General features: G+C 40.9%; 4 protein-coding genes across 5 annotated transcripts; all 4 read left to right on the forward strand.

Annotated features, from left to right (window-relative positions):
* The first annotated feature begins 5553 nt into the window (after positions 1 to 5553).
* Positions 5554 to 8688, forward strand: LOC135608953 (stem-specific protein TSJT1-like). The gene is made up of 5 exons (XM_065102033.1): positions 5554 to 5624; positions 5701 to 5940; positions 6425 to 6665; positions 8031 to 8151; positions 8277 to 8688. The coding sequence occupies exons 2-5, from the start codon at positions 5747 to 5749 to the stop codon at positions 8462 to 8464; spliced, it is 744 nt and encodes a 247-aa protein (XP_064958105.1). The 5' UTR covers positions 5554 to 5624; positions 5701 to 5746; the 3' UTR covers positions 8465 to 8688.
* A 150-nt stretch (positions 8689 to 8838) lies between these two features.
* Positions 8839 to 12008, forward strand: LOC135609680 (uncharacterized). Of its 2 annotated transcripts, none has more exons than XM_065103188.1 (5): positions 8839 to 9334; positions 9570 to 9651; positions 10994 to 11208; positions 11366 to 11533; positions 11639 to 12008. In XM_065103188.1, the coding sequence occupies exons 1-4, from the start codon at positions 8865 to 8867 to the stop codon at positions 11484 to 11486; spliced, it is 888 nt and encodes a 295-aa protein (XP_064959260.1). In that variant the 5' UTR covers positions 8839 to 8864; the 3' UTR covers positions 11487 to 11533; positions 11639 to 12008. The 2 variants fall into 2 exon arrangements, with proteins under 2 accessions (XP_064959260.1, XP_064959261.1); XM_065103189.1 differs by having other exon boundaries at positions 11705 to 12008.
* A 145-nt stretch (positions 12009 to 12153) lies between these two features.
* Positions 12154 to 14243, forward strand: LOC135609681 (CASP-like protein 4A3). Its single transcript, XM_065103190.1, has 3 exons — positions 12154 to 13067; positions 13148 to 13283; positions 13883 to 14243. Exons 1-3 carry the CDS (start codon positions 12556 to 12558, stop codon positions 14072 to 14074), a joined length of 840 nt encoding a protein of 279 aa, XP_064959262.1. The 5' UTR covers positions 12154 to 12555; the 3' UTR covers positions 14075 to 14243.
* Positions 14244 to 14550: 307 nt separating this feature from the next.
* Positions 14551 to 18288, forward strand: LOC103980885 (2-methylene-furan-3-one reductase). Its single transcript, XM_009397409.3, has 4 exons — positions 14551 to 15136; positions 16160 to 16483; positions 17047 to 17206; positions 17838 to 18288. Exons 1-4 carry the CDS (start codon positions 14663 to 14665, stop codon positions 18101 to 18103), a joined length of 1224 nt encoding a protein of 407 aa, XP_009395684.2. The 5' UTR covers positions 14551 to 14662; the 3' UTR covers positions 18104 to 18288.
* Positions 18289 to 18421: the final 133 nt, after the last annotated feature.

The raw sequence follows: 18421 nt of genomic DNA on the forward strand, positions 1-18421 counted from the left end.
GGCCAAAGTCAACTGTATCTTCAAGAAGGTCACACCCTCAACTCGATCCCACCTTTAATTTGATCATTCTCAAGTTAGTTAGACCTCCAAGTGCTCCGCGATTGCAACCAAGACATTCAAGCACACAACAAACCGAGCACTTGACTTGTTCAAGTTGGCAAGATAGCATATCGACAAATCTAGAGCAAAAAGACAAAAGGACTAAGTCAAGTAGGTAAACATAATGACTCAATAAAGACCAACATATCATAAGACAAATGGACTAGGCATTAGGGTGAGATGATGAGTCAAGATCATCGTTAAAAGATACTTTGGTAGCCATCAAAATATTTTGATCTTTGGAGTACTCGATGAATGGGTCTTTCTCAATCTCTGCCTGAAGATACCTCATCTTGAAACGAGTTAACATAGTACTCATACTAGTATGAGGTGAACCTCAACCTCTCCAAGCTCTTCCTAAACCTGATGGAGGCCTTATAATCGATAATCGTCTTCTCTCAGTACCTCAGTATTATGTTTCTCTCAACCTCTAATACCTTATTTAGACTTTAAATGAGCTTAAAGTTGGCTGCAGCAACTTACTTAATGAGCTTAAAGTTGTAGGTTCTCATCGAACCTAACTCTCGGATAAGTCATAGTAGCTCATCCTCCATGTTATGATTGTTGCTCTAGACCACCTTCAATTGTTTAGCATGATCAGTGAGGTATCGCTTGGCGTTTTCTAATTGTCTCCCCATTTGTGCTTCCTGAGCTTCTGCCTCAATGATAAGAGCTAGGTCTCCCATGTCCCTCTTCAGCCCCCTCTACCTACTTAGAAAAATTGTCAATCATACGGGACTACTAATAAATGATAGAGCTGACGTCCTATACACGGTTAAGAAGGATCATGATATAATGGTGATGTTACAAGTCAAAAACAAAGGGGTTATTAACAAAGCAACAAGGTACTAAAGGAGTTAACCATGACTTAGCTTACCAATACTTGATTACGGTAGTTTGTGTCAAGCAAAACCTCTAAGAGGGAATGGTAAATATTCTTCACTATCTTGGAGCAAACGAACCCTCAACAATATTGCTCTATGGCTCTGGCATTGCCTCATATTTTATGCCCTTCTTCAATGCCCTCCCAGCTTGGTTGCAATGGCATGTTTGGAATCAGGTCTAGTAGGTCGACTATCTTCAAATGCTACGAAGGGTAGGGACTTGCCTTTGCACAAGTCAAACACTAACCTTTTTCCCTCTTCTCTTCTTTCCAAGGAGGACCTTGAGCTTTAAGAACCCCTTAAAAATGCTAGTATCTCGGAAGTAGGAGGCACTTTGTTTAGTTCCTCTTTGAGAATCCACTCCATCTTTGGTTCCTCAACCTGCTTCATGACCTTCTTCTTCCTTAGCTGGCTGATGGTTGGACATGGAAAGAGCTAAAGAGGCCACCATTGTGCCTAAAGAGGAACCAGCTTCATTTCTCTTTAAAGCTCCAAGATCCATAACAGTAGGAGATCAAAGTTATAAGGCTACACAGATTAATTTTCAAAGTGCAAAAATAAGTGAGAAGGAGAGTGTGTTCAGATCATACCCTGAAGAGTTAGGTTAAGACCCATGTTGATTAACTAGTCCTTATCTATCTTCTTGAGAGCCTCAAAAGAAGAGAGTATATCTCTCAATCAAAGCACTTGATCTGCCTCCTCATCTGACAAGAAAGGAAGTATGTTATCTATGGAGTGTGTGGATTAGCCAAGACTAAAAGCCCAATCTTGATTTGTATCTATTGGGAAGAAGCACTCCTTTTAACTTCTAACTTTGAAGCCTTCCTAAACAGTCAAGTAGTAATCAATTTTTGCCTTGCATAGCCAAAAATAGGTAGCAAAGAGTTTGTAGGTTAGGTTAATCCCGATGTGGTAGCATTCTCTTATGAACACTACTGAGTAACACCACAAGTTAGGCACTGTATGTGAGAGTGATATCTTCTATAATCGGAGGTAAGATACAATCATCAGGTGAAGGGAAAAACAAAGTCCCAACTTTAGGACATCAGAAGACAAACAAATAAACCTAAATATTAAGTCATATGGACGGTGACTAAGTTGAGGGACCTATACCTCAAACTTGATTGGGATAGAGTACTTGGCCCACAAATGGTCTAGGAGTTATTTGCTCATCACCAAGTTTCTATTATACATGTTTTTCATAGACTCTAAATCTCGAAGAATCTTTGGGTTTACAGGGATCGACTCTCTGGATGAAGAAGAGGTTGAATCTTCCTTCGCCCCTATGCTATCCAAGGATGGAGCACTAACCTCCTCAGACATTCGATGTCCATGAGATTGGGAGCAACTTGTGCAAGAAAGAAAAGACCTCCCAACCTATAGAGGCGAAAGAATGAGGTGCTGGAAGTGAAGGTTTTAAAGAGCGGGCATACCTAGAGGATGAGGCATCCAAGAATCAACCTACTTTCAAGAAGAGAATCAAGGATCAACTTATCTTATAGAGGAAAACTAAGGCTAAGAAGTGAAAGCTTCTGAGGGAGAAGAGGATCAAATGAGAGAATGAGTTTCACCTTCATGGCTAACGAGAATTTATGAGGAGAGGATCAATCTCTCTCCTCCCATATTGAAGACAAGTACATCTTCCAATCGAATCCAAAGAGACACTAACTAATAAAGGGGAACCTTAGAAAATGTAAAAGTGACTGATATAAGAAGACTACATTAAAAAGTGCAAAAGGGATCAATGTACAAAGAACACCACGGAAACACAAAAATAACCAATATACAGAGACCTCTTTGAAAAGTGTGAAAGGAACTTATCACAACGAGAGACACGAGGCAAAATATGTCTGAGGCACATGAGTCTAGAAAACCTGACCCGCATAATAAGAAACTCACCACAATATGAGGTACAAGGTAAAATATTTTCAAGATGTATGTTGGAAAACCCAACCCTTATAAGAAGAAACCCACCATGATATGAAGCATAAGATAAAATATGCTCGAAGTACATAAGTCGAGAAAACATTGACCAATTTAAGAAGAAACTTGCTATAGTATGAGGCATAAGGTAAAATGTATTCAAGGCACATAAGTAAAAAAAACTAGACCCTTATGGGAAGAATTTTACCATAGTAGGAGATACAAGATAAAATATGCTCGAGATGCATGAGTAGAAAATACCCAACTTATATAAAAAGAAACCTGCAATGGTGGGAGGCACAAGGCCAAATGTGCCCAAGGACCGTGAACTAGGAAAAACCTGACCCTATGAAAAGAAACTCATCATGATAGGAAGCATAAAGAAAAATATGTATGAGACACATGATTCAGGAAAACTCAACCTATATGAGAATAAATCCATCACGATGGAAGGCATAAAAGAAATAGTGCTCGAGATCATCATCATCAAGCCACGAAGATCAGACACTTGACCCTTGTCTTCTTGCCAAGGCATGAAGGTTGGGAAATCGATCCCTTTTCGTTATTGCTAAGCCATATACATTGGGCACCCAACCCTCACCTTTTATTATCATCGAGCCATAAAAGTCAAGAAATATAGACACCTCAAGTAGAAATAGGCCTCCTACATCTAAGTTTGAGAGGTCAAGCACCCGACCCTCCCCTTTTATCGCTATTGAGCCATGGAGACCGAGCACCCGACCCTCTCCTTTCATTATCACTAAGTCACGAAGGTCGGGAAACTCGACTCATAGTCACCCATAACCCTTGTTGGTGAGGCACGAAAGTTGAACACTCAATCCTTCTCCCTCCCACCACCCCATCATTGTCGAGGCACAAAGGTCGAGAAATTGACCCCCTCTTCGTTATCGAGCCATGAAGGTCAAGAAACTGACTCTACCTCTTTGTTATCGAGCCACGAAGGTCGAGAAACTAACCTCCCACCCCCCTACATCGCTGAGGCAAAAGCTTGGACACTCGACCCCCCTAGTTGCCAAACTGAAAGAAGAAGACAAAGACTATCCCTCACATGTTTACCCACATGGATAAGGGTCCAAGGCAAGCATTTGTAGGTTGTCCCCCCCTTGTCACCCATATGGAGAAAAAGCCAAAGAAAGATTATTTAAGGTAGTTTGAGGCTATCTTCTCATAAAATATTTTACGTAATATTTTATATTTTTGTAATCAAGTATAAAAGCTCATCTTCAATATAATAAAAAGGGGGAGCATGCTTTGACCACTCGCGTCCACACTTATCTTTCTTGAATTACTAACTTCGACGTCAAAGGGATCGATTAGAGAAACCTCTTTTGATTTTTGTCTTTCTGTAGATGGTATCTTATAAGCTCGATATTTCTATCTCAAAAGTACTTCAGACAATATTGTACATATGGATTCGAATCACGTTAGGCAAATAAGGACGTCAACGATATCTTTCTATAACAAATAATGATCAAAATTAATATATTTTTTATCTATCATAAAAACGAGAACAACCAAACACTAATATAAGCCATATGGCACAAGTCAATTAAAAATGACAACATTGGTATCACCAATTTATTCGACAATATCGTCTTATTATATAATGAAACATCTTATAGTAATTTGTTGTTTCTCTCATATTCACACCGTCAATCAATCAGTTGTTTCTCTCACCAAACGGCTAATGGGACGGCAATTTCACGATCACTGCCCGAAGATTAGCATTCTTGAGAGGTACAAGTGAAAACAATAATTTGATTAATCTTTTCGTGAACAGAAATTTTAGTGAGAGGAAATAATCTTTTAATGGAAAGGAAACAATACTTAGATCGAAAGAAAAACAATCCTTTGATTGTTAGATTTATTTGGTATACATGTAACAGTTATATATTTATAATTATTATTTTCCTTATTTTTATATCCAAGTTTATAATAGAACACAATTCAATTATACCCTTCTCCAGACGTCGAACATATGTGGATGCAGAAACATGGTAATCGCCCAATTTTTAGTATACAAGTAAATATATAAATTAACAATTGAATTCCTGAGAACTACGAGCAACAATGTCCAATTGCTAAACCCCCCCCGTCTTTCTTTCTTGGGATAAAAGATTTAAAGCATGCATCATTATCATTATTCTGCATATATATGCACAGAAACATAGATACATGAACCAGAATTTAAAGCCTGATGTCCCATAGACATTGATTAATCGGATTGCCTGCTCTTGTGATTATACTCCATAAGACAGTATATCATTTATTGCATCATTCATCGTATTTAACATCTTAAAAATACATCTGCCATGCAAGTCAAGATATGCATAAAGAAATTATTTTTTAGGAATTACGAGTTTGGATCGGTAATAAGCATTTTCACTAGAATATTATAATGATATATATATAAGGTATTTTCTTGTCCTCGTATGGGCGTGTGACACTTTCCGTACTGGTTCCCTACCTTTCTTTCTATTTGGCATATATGTGGGTCCTGCCGTTCGCAACGAGTAAAGTGAGATTGATAGGGTGATTTACAGGCTAATAATGAATTAAATAAGAAAACTTTTTTGAATTATACCTATTTCCCTCTCGGCTCTGTCATATTCAGACAATGGTTGAACACCGACTTTCTTTTTGCGCATTCATCCGATTTTGTCCCTTTTTCCCTCATCTGGTGGCGTTAGTATTGCGGTAATTATGGTTTGTAGCGGAATGCAATTTAGGAATATGAATTTCTATTTAAGATCCTTTTCGTTGCGGCAAACAGAAGCACAAAGCGAGACAGACGAGTGAGCATCAGACTGAAGGTGAAGATGTTGGCTGTGTTCGATCGGACGGTTGCGAAGATCCCGGAGGGCCTGAGGGCCCCGGCGGCGGAGCTCGGCGAGGGCGGTGGCCGCTTGATGGGCCACTTCTCGGCGACGCGGGATGACGCAGTGGTAGTTAACCTCGGCTCTGGCGGGGCCATGGCCTACACACCCGAGAAGCACAACCCTTTCTTTCCAAGGTAAGGAATGATCGAGATGGAAATGTGATCTCCTTAGACGAATTCCTGATTCCATTGAAATTTCTCTTCTTCGATCGGGTCATGGATGCAAAGGTCCTATAGATCATTACATATAGATTCCTTCCCTATCTTCAAGATTAGATCAGGGAATTTTTTATTCTGCTGGAGAATTGGATTGAACATATGGGCAAGAATTGAAGGTTGGGATGAGCCCTTATCGGGTGAGACTTGAGGAGAGGAAGTTTAAAGCCAATGTAAATTCTGCAGTTTTTCCTGAAAGAAAGTGTAGACTGGGATCTATTTGTCCTCTAAAAACAAAATAATGGTTGTTATATTTATTTATTTTTCTACTTCCTGCATTATATCAAATCTCTGTTTTTAGGATACAATTTATCAGATCTTTTATGATAGTTTTTATATTGCTTGCTGTTTTTTGATAGCACCAACAATAACACTAGTTGATCCTAATTCTTCCCTTCTGCAGATTTCTTGCTGTTGTGGATAATGTATTTTGCTTGTTCCAAGGGCATGTTGAGAATATTGCTTCTCTGAAGCAACTATATGGATTGGGCAAGACAACCAATGAAGCGATCATTGTAATTGAAGCCTATAAAACATTAAGAGACAGGGGACCATTCCCTGCAAGCCAAGTTGTCAGAGATCTCCGAGGACATTTTGCATTTGTTCTGTTCGATATCTCATCAAACTCCACCTTCATTGCGGCTGTAAGTATTACCGTGTTAGCTGTTTTTTTCATACCTCTATCAGATCATTCAAGTGCTGGTGGCACTGGATAACCATGAACAAAGAACACTTGAGATCACAGCATGAGGTCAAGCGGTCATGGAATGGTCACTATTGTCACAGTTATATGCCCACATTGCATAAACACATCCGCTCGTGTGCTCCCCATCCACTGAACTTATGTGCTTGACTTTGTACTTCCATTTCAGTTAGTTCAGTGAATTTATCATTCCTCAAAGTTTCAATTCCTGTCCTTGTTTCTTAAGAAGCATAGAACTGGGAATGCTAGATGATCACACATAGATGGGAATGCCTCGAAGTTTCAATTCATATTAGAATGTGGATTTTTCTTTAATTAATTTGCATCTCTGTCTGTTTTCTTTTTTTTATCACACATAGATACATTTCCTTTGACCCATGCTTTATAAGTTTTTGTATATTTCCTATTATTTATATTCGACTTGTGATGATGTTTTTTCAAGTTTGACAAGCTTAAGTTGTCGCCTTTACCTAAAGCTATACAGATGGGATTTAGCATAGTCCATTTTGTACACTTGAAAGATTACCTGAAAGTGCTAGTTATTATAGGCTCATCTTGAAGCTTTTTGTATGTTGTATTCAGGAAAAGGTTCTTGAGCATGTAATTGACCTGAAAAGTAAACATACAATAAAATAAGAAAATATTGCATGCACTTGATAATAGATGGGAAGATTTGGATCAGCCAAGTTGGATCGATGAACAGGATTAGTCAATCCTACAAACTTTTGTGAGATTGGTGAACATATTGCTCATAAAGTAGAGTAGAGAAGGGCATTTAGTTGAACTGTATGCCTATGCCTTTTTTATCTTTTAAGTTGAAGGAACACATTAGTCTGCTATACCTTGTGGATTTCAATGTGAGCAATTGAGTAGAAACAGCATATCCATTTTGGTGCTGGTAAAGAAGGATATTGGGCTGGTAAATAAGTAATTCCTTTAAGAGGGTTGGAATATATTCAAAAATCTTCTGAATGCATAATTAGTTTTCCATGTATACAGGCATGCATCCCCTGCGTTTTATTTGCGAGTTCCAAAAGCACTCCCTTTTAGCAAGTAGCAACGCTTTTCATTGTCAAGTAGTAATGCTTGTTAGTTTCATGCACTGTCATTGTATGCCAATTTATCATACTTGTAAATGTACCCTGAGGAGTTATCAAAGTTTTGGTATGTAATGGTAGTGCTAATTCTGTATTTATTATCACTTATATTAGCAGCTAATGGTACTGCAAGTTCTGTATTTTTTTGAGTTTATGCTCACCAAACAATCCTACGCTGAATCTCTCTCTTTTTCTTTCTCTAAATTTAGGATGCTGATGGGAGAGTGCCTTTCTTCTGGGGAGCTGATTCAGAAGGTCATCTTGTACTTTCTGATGATGTCGATATTGTCAAAAAGGGGTGTGGCAGATCATTTGCACCATTTCCTAGAGGTACGATCTATAGAAGAATTTAGAGCTACTGTTTTGTGTTCATTATGCATGTTGCTTTTGTTTTAATTAAACATATATTTTTTTTTAATTTTATCTCCCTCGTTATTTATCTTTTATTCTTCCAGGTTGCTTCTTCACTACCTCTGGGGGCTTGCAGAGTTTTCAGCATCCTCTGAATGAGCTTAAAGCAATACCAAGGGTTGACAGCCAAGGTCAGGTTTGCGGTGCCATCTATGAGGTTGATGACCAGACCAAAAGAGAAACCAAGATGCCTCGAGTTGGCAGCACTGCAAATTGGTCCTCCCATTATTAACTTTGCAGCCATCATCCTTCAATAAGCCATTGCTGCTTTGTTGTTCATGGCTAACAAGCCATGAACCCTTAGCATGTAACATTATTGTGGATATTCTGATGGAACTGTAGTTTTTCTTTAACAGTTATTGCTCTCCCTGTTCTAAGTGGGAGTTAAAGTTTCACCATTAGCATCATGTTTCAATAATGAGAGGAATAAAAAATATTTATGTGATTTTGCTTTAAGTTTGTTTCGCATCAGTTTGGCGTGCATATCTCGCGTCATTGTTGTATGACTAGGCTCTTCTTGAAGGCCAATGTGTGCTTGAACGTGGCCCAATCAGCCCTCGGAAAGGACAATGTATCAAACACTTCGTGATATATCCAGAGGAACCGTGGGACAAAGCGGACGGACCAAAACGATGTTAAGCTCCCCATCCACTCCCGCCCCTCCTCCCCTCCTCTCTCCTCCACCGCCACCTCTTCCCCTTCCGAAATTCCACCACCACCTACTCCTCCTCCCAGTCCGCCGACGCCGCCTCCTCGCCTCCCTCACCGCCCCGCTTCTCCAGCTCCTCCTCGTTTCCCCCTCCCCCGCCCGCGCCCGCGGCCTCTTCCGCATGCCTCCCGCCCGCCTCGCCAACCGCTACTTCCTGGTGCGCGCCGGGGAATCGGTCTACGAAAGCGCCGGCGTCCTGCGCACCAACCCCGTCGCCAAGACGTCTGTCGACAGCGGCCTCTCGCCCGAGGGCGCGAGGCAGGCCGCGCGGGCTGCCCTCGAGCTCAAGCAAATGGGGGCATGCGAGGATAGCTGCTGGATTTGGCCCTCCATCACCCAGCGGTCCTATCAGGCCGCCGAAATCATTGCTTCCGTCAACAGTATCGATCGCAGGTCGGTCCATCCATCTTCTCTGTCATTTAAATCAGTGCTTTAGACACCCACACGTAAAACCCACAGAATCCCAGCATTCGACACATGTGGAGGTAAATGGTTCCAGATTGCAGGGTTTCTTTTTGGGTTTTCTCTGCGGGTGCAAAAACGTCTCTCTCTTTTAATACCGCACAGAGATTGTCCAACATCAATAAAGGAATATCTTTGTTTTCCTCTATTGTTGCTTGTATTGTAGTCGGATCGTGCCCGAGTACAGCTTTCTTGATGCTCGAGGACTGGGAGCATTCGAGGGAAGAAACTTAGGCTCTATATCTGAGGTATGGAATCATTCATTGGCACTCAGAGAATAACTGAATATGATTTCTGGAGTAAAGGAAAAGAATTTTTTATACGAGAGCTTATATTTGTTTGGTTAAGGCTGCGTCCTTGATGCTTGACATTGCAAAAGGTTGGCAATTTGATGTCTGGTAATAGTTGGGTTATTGGAGAATATTTGGAGTAGAAGAACTGATATAAAGAAAAAAAATAAATGGAAATATTATAGAACTTTTTAGATAATAATATGCTTGAGCATTAATATCATGAGTGTTTGTATCAATCATGCAAAACATGGTTACAGTCACTTCACCAAAGGAAGAAATGATTAAAGAACTTCGTAGTTTTGGAAAATTTTCTATGCATTTTCAGTTCTATGTAGCATAAGAATGTAATGTTATCAATAACTGGGCATGGTAGCTTGTGTTTTCCTTGCAGTTCATTAGTTGATGCAATGCATGAAGAGTTTGGTAGCTTATATAATCCCCTAAACCATGCATTTACCTCAGATAATTTTATTGAAACCATGTATCTTCTTACTTTTGCTGCATGAAAAAGAAGAAATGCAAGCCTACAGAACAATTCCAGGCCACTAAATGCTCTTACCTTTTTGCCTTGTCCCTCCTCAAGAATTGTGAATGTGTTGTCAGCCTAAAATACCTACCTTTTGTTGGTGGTGGTGGTTTTGGACATTAGGTGTGCTTCGTCTCTTTTGCTGATTATCTTGGCAAGATGTTCACAATCTTATTTCTTCTTTGTTCTTGTGTTTTTTTTAATCATCATTAGTTCCCATCTCCCATGTCCTGAAGCAACTTCCAAGAAATTACATGTCAAATTTTGTTTCACATTGTTCTTCTGTGTATTCTTGATTCAGTAATACCTAGTCCATATTAAATGGTGTCTAAAACATCATCGCATTTGCATGGAGTTTTACCTCACTAATACAATTGAACTTTTAAAAAAATAGCATGTTAAAAGAATCTACATGCCTGTGCTTTGCATGAATTTTATCTGTATTAAGACTACAGGGCTGGTTTCCAAGACCACCAAGTCCATTTTATAGCCAAGCAGATTCCCTATGTGCAAACAGTGTCTCCAGTGGAATCGGCATACAGAGAGACCTTAAATTGCTTGCATGGAACTTGTGAGGAGGGATATGAAATGTTTAATTTTGCAATGTTGATAACAACAGACTTAAAATAGGCATCAATGAGCTGACCTATGTTGATATCTTAAAGCAACTCAAATCGAACTGGTGTTTACAGAACAACCAAGAACCTATTAACCTTAATGGATGTCCTTGATTGAGATTTTTCATTTTAACTTTTGACAGATATGCTGCAGGTTTATGAATCAGATAGTCTTTCTCCTGATAATAAACCCCCTCCGGTTGATGATGGAACACCAAATGAGAGTGTGGCAGATGTGTTTGTCAGGGTAACACAACTCATGTCAATACTCGAAACACAATATTCTGGAGATACTGTAATTATTGTTTCGCCAGATTCAGACAATCTATCAGTTCTACAAGCAGGCTTAGTTGGACTTGACTTACGCAGGTATCAACAATGTTTTGTAATGTTATGTTAAATATGATCTATGGCATCTTCCACTTTCTTTGTGACCATAACTTTGATAAATTTATCCAGTTGCTGGGTATCATTCTGATAACTTAGTGATGTCGAGCTACACAGCTAACAACACCTTTTCATGCAGGCACAGTGATCTGTTATTTAGCCCTGGTGAGGTCAGGCCCGTGGATCCAAGTAGCATACCTGACTACAAGCAACCAGCTTCTGCCGTTTACAAGTGTGCAAACCCTCCAAGTTGTAAATGACTTTTTTTTAGCTTGTTGGATAGCTTCATGTGGCATCTCATCCTAAGGTATAAGATAGACATCCAATTATCTATATGTGGTCTTCAATTTCTTCTGGTCATTCATGTGGTATGAGTTTTCGTCGTTACAGTAACAGCATTCATTCTGCACAGTTTTTGAACAGCAAAGATCGACCAAGGACTTTGCAGGCCAATAATTGTGGCCATTTTCCATTGCAGATTCAATCATCATCCTGTGCAAGACCAGCCCGTATGTTCCGAATAATTTTCTTGCTATTGAGAGTTCAGTAGCTCATCTTTATTTGCTTAACTTCGAGAGTTAATGTTGTCTTGTTAGACCCACACAAAGCCACCTTCCTCAATGTTGTGGTGGCATGCCTTTGGAGAATAAAAGCCTGTAAAGGGCATCCATGGCTTTCCTCCCATGCATGTACCCCCTCTTTTGTTTGTTTGCTTCCTACCACTGCAGAGACGTACTTGTTTGCTTGGCTACTGCTCCTGCAATGAAGTACCTATTTGTTTCCTTTCTGCAGTCTCTTTCACAACTGTGATATATATGTGCAGCACAGCTTGTCTTCCCAAGCAGCCCAACTGGACTCGACCTCTTTTGCAGTGAGACCCTGCCTACCTGTCACATATTGACATCTGAATTGGGTGCAAACTAGCTTTTTAAAGCTCCCAAACACAATAATACCAATCTCTTTATCTTTCCACACCTGATTTCCACAATCTCGCTTTCTGCCCAACACCCCATAGGTTGAATAACATCTTTAAAGCTTCCAATTTTAGTGACAAGAGACCCAGAGCTCACATAATATGATCAACTTTGTCTTTGCCAGAAGACGAGTCTTTTACTAAGCATTTAGATCCCATAGCTTCGGTTAGTTCTTTCCCCTGTATCAGATGAACACGCGATCGAATCTTTGCGTGTGGGCCCAAAACCCAAACCCCTTCTCCGCTAAGTAACGACACATGGAAAAAGAAAGCGTATAAGGAAATTCGAATATTAATGATAGGAACGATTAAATTCCAACTCACGACTCGAAGGGTGAAGGAAGAGCGAAGGAGCGATGACTTCGCCTCGCCGGTCTCCTATGCGAGACGCGGAGAATTCGACCCCGCCGCTGTCTCCGCCGGCAAAGACACCGTCGAGACCCCAAACTCCGGCGCGAGAAGACAGACCCGTGGCCTCCCCTCTCCGATTGCTGGTGTCTTCGCCGGCGAAGACACCGTCGAGACCCCAAACCCCGGCGCGAGAAGACGGGCCCGTGGCCTACCCTCTCCGATCGCCGCTGCGGCGCGCCGAGCTCCCGACCCCGCCGCGCACGCCCCCGGACGAACCAGCGCCGCCTCCGGCGGTCACGATCGCGAACCGGCTGACCCGGGACGGCGTCTCCCCGGCCGAGAAGGAAATTAGCGAGGGCGGCGGCGGAGTGCGGGCGGGGGAGGGGGGATCCGTGAGGGGAGCGCTTGGACTCCGGGTGGCGGCGTTCGTGCTTTCTATGATCGCCTTCTCGGTGATGGCCGCCGACAAGACCGACGGATGGGCGGGCGACTCGTTCGACCGCTACAAAGAATTCCGGTACAATACGCACTAACTGATACGCCGTATTCGTATATCAGCTTTGTTTTCATTCCCCACCGTCGACGCCATCTCTGCAGATACTTGGTGGCGGTAAATGTGCTCGCCTTCGCGTATTCGGCGTTTCAAGTGTGCGAGAAAATCTACCGTAAGATCTGCACGAGGCATATCATGAGCCGTCGGATGGGTTGCTACTTCGATCTCTCGATGGATCAGGCAAGCCGGAGTCTAGTTTTAAGAAACTTCTGTTGCAGGGTATCAATGAATGCGTGTTGTTCTCAGCTGACCCAGCGATCGTGATGGCTAAACTAAAGCAGAACACAAGTAAAATAAAAGAACCAAGGAAAATAGCAGGAAGAACACGAAAGAAAACCGCCCATGTTGTCACGGATTCCCATGTCACGTCATGAGCAATTGGTATTAGTTGCAGGCCGGGTTTGGTATTACATTTCTTGTTTTTTTCTGGTAGAAGTCAAAACTAGAATAGGAGCCGGTGCCATGCTCAATGATATAATTAACGTTTGCTTCTTAATATTATTTAGATTTGTTTAGAACTTTGGAAAGTAGGAATTTAATATTTGATTTGATTTCAACTGTTATTTCCCTAATATGCAATTTGATGATTTTAATGGAGCGGGGAAGAATTCAGTGACCAACTAAACATGATATGGCCAGTGTCAGCTGGTCTCAACTACTGTGAGGTTGCAACATGTTGGAAGTGATTAGTACCCTTCCTTCATCGAGAAGATGCCTGTAACAGTATCATCTGCTTCAGCTATTTCTATCAGTGCCATTAAGCGCCTTGGTTTCTGCAGATACTGGCGTACCTTCTGATGTCGGCATCGTCAGCGGCAGCCTCTCGCAACGACGTCTGGGTATCAAGATTCGGGAGCGACGGATTCACTCACAAAGCCAACGCTTCCATCGCCATGTCCTTCCTCGCGTTCGTCGCCGTTGCTCTGAGCTCGCTCGTCTCTGCTTACAAGCTGTTCGGAAGGAGTCCTTGAGAGGGAAGCAGAAATTTTGAATGATGTAAATTTGTCGTGCATAGCAATACATCCAAAGACATCACTTTTCTTTTTTCTTTTCAGATTTGTTCCGTCGCGACTTACATAAGTGTATGCTTACTCGACATTTCCATAAGAAATGTTTGGGGGATCGCCCCTTTTTGCTGCCTGCAGGTGTGCTTGAGCATGAACAGAGTAAGCTAAATGTATCATACATTTTAGTTCAAAGGGAAAAAAAGAAAAGCAATTAATTATTTGGATAAGGAATGATCTAATGCACGGGACTTCCAATGATAGCAAATTTGGGATGATTAATTATTTGTTTGAGGAAAATGATGGGTTTTTTTTGCAATTTGAAGTGGCAAATTGACTCGTTTCCTATGGCCCAAATCACACACGATTCTGCAATTCCATGAAGACGACGATTCGTTTGTAGTGCCGCCGCTCACGCCAAACAACCATCTTCCACCACGAGTCCTCCTTCCTGATACACACAACTTATCCACACGTGGCAGCCGAGAAACAACCCGTTACGAGTGGAAGTTCACCCATGGTCACTGGAAGGTGCTCGCAGGCTCTTCACATTACATGCACGCAAGCCCCCGCTGCCACTTGCAGGTAAGGCGAGCCCGGTCGGTGAGATTAGTCGCAATGGAAACCCTGCTCGCCGCATTCATCCCTTCGAAGACCCTTTCCCTTCCCTTCCCCATTCAAACACCTTATCTCAGGCCTTTAGCCTCGATTCACTCGGTCTCCATTAGAGAGAGAACTAGCACAACGAGAAGCAGAGCAGGAAGAGTTCATAGGATTCCGCTTGTCAGAGCCTCTGCCAGTTCTTCTTCCACAGAAACAGTCACAGCTATTTCAGAGATTCCGGCCAAGATGAAGGCCTGGGTTTACGACGATTACGGTGCAGCGGACCTGTTGAGGCTCGACGAGGGTGTCTCGGTCCCGGAAGTGAAGGAGGACCAGGTCCTCATCAAGGTCGTCGCTGCCGCCCTCAACCCGGTGGATTACAAGAGAAGGCAAGGGAAATTTAAGGCCACTGATTCTCCCTTACCGGTGAGTTCCTTTTCCCGTGAGTACCAATCTGTATTCTCTTTTCGTAGTATCTTCCACTCTGTGACAGATTGAAGCTTTCATTGGTAGCAGAATCGAATTGCATAGCATCGGAGAGGAATTTAAGCGTATTTTGTCATCCAAGAAACAAAAAACACACACAATGAAGCAATCTCATCAGATGAAGAGGTCTTAATTTGAGTTATAGTTTAAGGTAGAGTTAAGTGTTGTGTCCATCTGCGGCCTCTGTATTGTGTTTGTGACAGAGGAGAAAAGGAAGGAGGAGACCTTGCATCATTTGCCTTGTATGAGGATGCATTACACACATTGCAGATTTCTGCAGAGCGAATTAGCAATTGGACTAAGAAACATAAGTTGAATGAATTATGGAAGATGTAATCAACCAGCAATCGTTAGTTGACCAATTAGATCAAATAAGTATTTGGTCCATCAGAAGTGACAGGTGGAAACCCAAAAGACTAGTAAACAAGGCCTAGTTTTGTTCAAAAACCAAGAACTTTAAGATGAAAAGCTAGATAAATGGTTCAGATAACATTATTTGCTTGTTGGTAAATTATTCTGAGAAGCCATCCAAATGTTATGTGTATTCACATATAGCCAACTTGTAAAGTTGACCTAGGTGGAAGATCAATTTGCAATCAGAATTGCTAGAGATGGTGCATTTGGTTTATTTTTGGTATATCACATTTACCACGAGGATGCAAGGATTGGTCATAGTCGAGTATATTGAAGGTGCTTAAAGTGAGGCAAATGGAGCAGAAATGCATTTCACACTCCAATAAAATAATAATTTGTAAGGAAATTGTGAAATTTTCAGTATGGGGATACAGATACAGTAGACAGTAAACATCATAGATGATCTTTACTGAAACAAAGCATCATCCAGGAGGTAACTTGAAACAACCAGATTATGTTATTGGAACATATGATGAAAGTATATGCACACTTCTTTGTTTTATACCATTATGCTGCTTCATAATCTCTTTTTGTTTTTTCTGTGGGCAGACTGTTCCAGGTTATGATGTGGCTGGTGTAGTTGTTAAAGTAGGAAGCCAAGTAAAAAACCTGAAGGTAGGAGATGAAGTATATGGGGACATTAATGAGAAAGCTTTAGAGAACCCAAAGCAGTTTGGATCACTTGCTGAGTACACATCTGTAGAGGAGAAATTGTTAGCTTTAAAGCCCAAGAACATAGACTTTGTACAGGCTGCAGGGCTACCTCTTGCAATTGAAACAGCCAATGAAGGCCTTGAAAGATCTGGGTTTTCTGCTGGTAAATCAATCCTCGTACTGGGCGGTGCCGGTGGAGTTGGTTCTCTAGTAATCCAGGTAATGTTCATTTCCATTTGTGTCTTTGATGAACTGTCCTGATTATTTTTATATTCAGGATCTAAGTAGGTCTTCTAGTCCTTTTCTGAATATTCCTTTTAGAAATGTCAATCTTCTACTGCTTTACTCAGACATGAAATAATTTCTTTTATAAGTTTTTTCCTATAATTTTAAACATTGGTGTTCTGAGGATTTATTTCTGAATGAAACTACAGGTTTATATTTATTTGTCTGGCCTTCTTATTAATCTAATATTTTCATCTGGTGCAATTGAAAACTTTTCTGTTGTATAATTTCACTATATCAGTGCTTTCTCTTTATAAATGAAAACCACAATGCATAATTAATGTTGCGGAACAAAGAATTATTGGCTGCTAACATGTGTGAGTAGGAGAATTTCGCACAGTCAAAGGAAATTATGTATTGAGCTAGATATTTAGTAGGTTTTTGGCCCATAATATCAATCCCAAGGAATTAATGATTTAGATAAATATATAGGCTCTCCAAACTAGTGTTTCAGAGTTGTGACTTCTTTTTTGTTCTTTTTTTATTGCTTTTCGCAGCTAGCTAAGCATGTTTTTGGTGCATCAAGGGTTGCTGCTACAGCCAGCACAGGAAAATTGGATTTACTGAAGAGCCTAGGAGCTGATTTGGCTATCGACTATACCAAGGAGAACTTCGAGGAATTGCCAGAGAAATTTGATGTGGTATACGATACTGTTGGTAGGCATACATACTTCATTCATCACTCTTACTCTCTGAATGAGGAAAAAAAAGAAAAGGAAATTTCATAAAATAAGATGGTTACTTAGTGATTTCTTCCAAACTTACAAAGCTATGCAACTCGGTTTTCAACCCAACATAAAGTTGAATGCAAAATTCAGAAACAAAGTTTAGGGAATAAGGATACACTTTAGAAGATTTCTCATCGAACTATGGTTTAATTGTTCAAGAATTTATAAAAAGTTCCATGGTACTTCTTTTGTGAAAACTATCACATTCAGGTCTCCCTGTGCTCCTCTTAGGCCAGACAGGTGTATCTTTGCTCTACGTTCATAATCCTTTATGGTATTAATGCATATAAAGGCATTTTATCAATTGTAGTATATTGCATATGATTTCAGATCAAGGCTTAACAATCTACGCATCTTTTTCCGCATACATTTGTATTCGCTTGTAGCTTACCGCGTGCAAGAAAATTCATACTTATCATTAGAAGTTACTGGAATTATTTCAAATTTTGCTGATATTGGCTTTTGCTTCACCGGATTCGGGAACAAATGCTGCTTTTGATTGCAGATGTTGCATAAATCTTCGTCTAACGTAACAATGTTGGATGCCAATTTATGCACAGGTCAGTGTGAGAAAGCAGTGAAAGCGGTGAAAGAAGCCGGCAGCGTGGTGGTGCTGACTGGTGCCGTGACACCACCAGGCTTCCGATTTGTTGTCACCTCTGATGGGGCTGTTCTGTCAAAGCTGAATACTTTCATCGAGGACGGGAAAATTAAGCCCGTAGTGGACCCAAAGGGTGCATTCCCTTTCTCTAAACTAGTGGAGGCATTCACCTATCTTGAAACTGGGAGAGCAACTGGGAAAGTGGTGATTCACCCAATTCCATGAAACACAGTAGCAGTTCTCATTCTAGGAAGACCAATAAAATGAGGTATATGCCATGAGAGTTCAGTGCTAGGAAAGACCAATAAAGCTGCTTTAGAAGAAGGCTCTTCTTTTGGCTACAGAGTTGTAATTCCTATCGTTCTTTCATACTGTCTACGTGGTTAATTGAGTATTGCTGTTTTGCTTCATCATGTTGATTGCTGATGGATTTACTTGAGCCTTGAGAGAAAGATCAATTGCACGCCTCTCAATGGCAGGAGGATAATTTTATTGGAAACTAAATTTTAAGACATCATTTTTCTCGAGGCTGAACATTGTTTA

Source organism: Musa acuminata, chromosome BXJ2-4 (genome assembly GCF_036884655.1).
Source record: "Musa acuminata AAA Group cultivar baxijiao chromosome BXJ2-4, Cavendish_Baxijiao_AAA, whole genome shotgun sequence".
Classification (NCBI taxonomy): Eukaryota; Viridiplantae; Streptophyta; class Magnoliopsida; order Zingiberales; family Musaceae; genus Musa; species Musa acuminata.

Coding starts and splice junctions, on each gene's coding strand:
- LOC135609681 (XM_065103190.1), top strand. CDS start 12,556: ATGACTTCGCCTCGCCGGTCTCCTATGCGAGACGCGGAGAATTCGACC. Junction 13,068..13,147: donor GACCGCTACAAAGAATTCCG/GTACAATACGCA, acceptor CCATCTCTGCAG/ATACTTGGTGGCGGTAAATG. Junction 13,284..13,882: donor TCGATCTCTCGATGGATCAG/GCAAGCCGGAGT, acceptor TGGTTTCTGCAG/ATACTGGCGTACCTTCTGAT.
- LOC135608953 (XM_065102033.1), top strand. CDS start 5,747: ATGTTGGCTGTGTTCGATCGGACGGTTGCGAAGATCCCGGAGGGCCTG. Junction 5,941..6,424: donor CACAACCCTTTCTTTCCAAG/GTAAGGAATGAT, acceptor TCCCTTCTGCAG/ATTTCTTGCTGTTGTGGATA. Junction 6,666..8,030: donor ACTCCACCTTCATTGCGGCT/GTAAGTATTACC, acceptor CTCTAAATTTAG/GATGCTGATGGGAGAGTGCC.
- LOC103980885 (XM_009397409.3), top strand. CDS start 14,663: ATGCACGCAAGCCCCCGCTGCCACTTGCAGGTAAGGCGAGCCCGGTCG. Junction 15,137..16,159: donor CCACTGATTCTCCCTTACCG/GTGAGTTCCTTT, acceptor TTCTGTGGGCAG/ACTGTTCCAGGTTATGATGT. Junction 16,484..17,046: donor TTGGTTCTCTAGTAATCCAG/GTAATGTTCATT, acceptor TGCTTTTCGCAG/CTAGCTAAGCATGTTTTTGG.
- LOC135609680 (XM_065103188.1), top strand. CDS start 8,865: ATGTTAAGCTCCCCATCCACTCCCGCCCCTCCTCCCCTCCTCTCTCCT. Junction 9,335..9,569: donor GTCAACAGTATCGATCGCAG/GTCGGTCCATCC, acceptor CTTGTATTGTAG/TCGGATCGTGCCCGAGTACA. Junction 9,652..10,993: donor ACTTAGGCTCTATATCTGAG/GTATGGAATCAT, acceptor GATATGCTGCAG/GTTTATGAATCAGATAGTCT.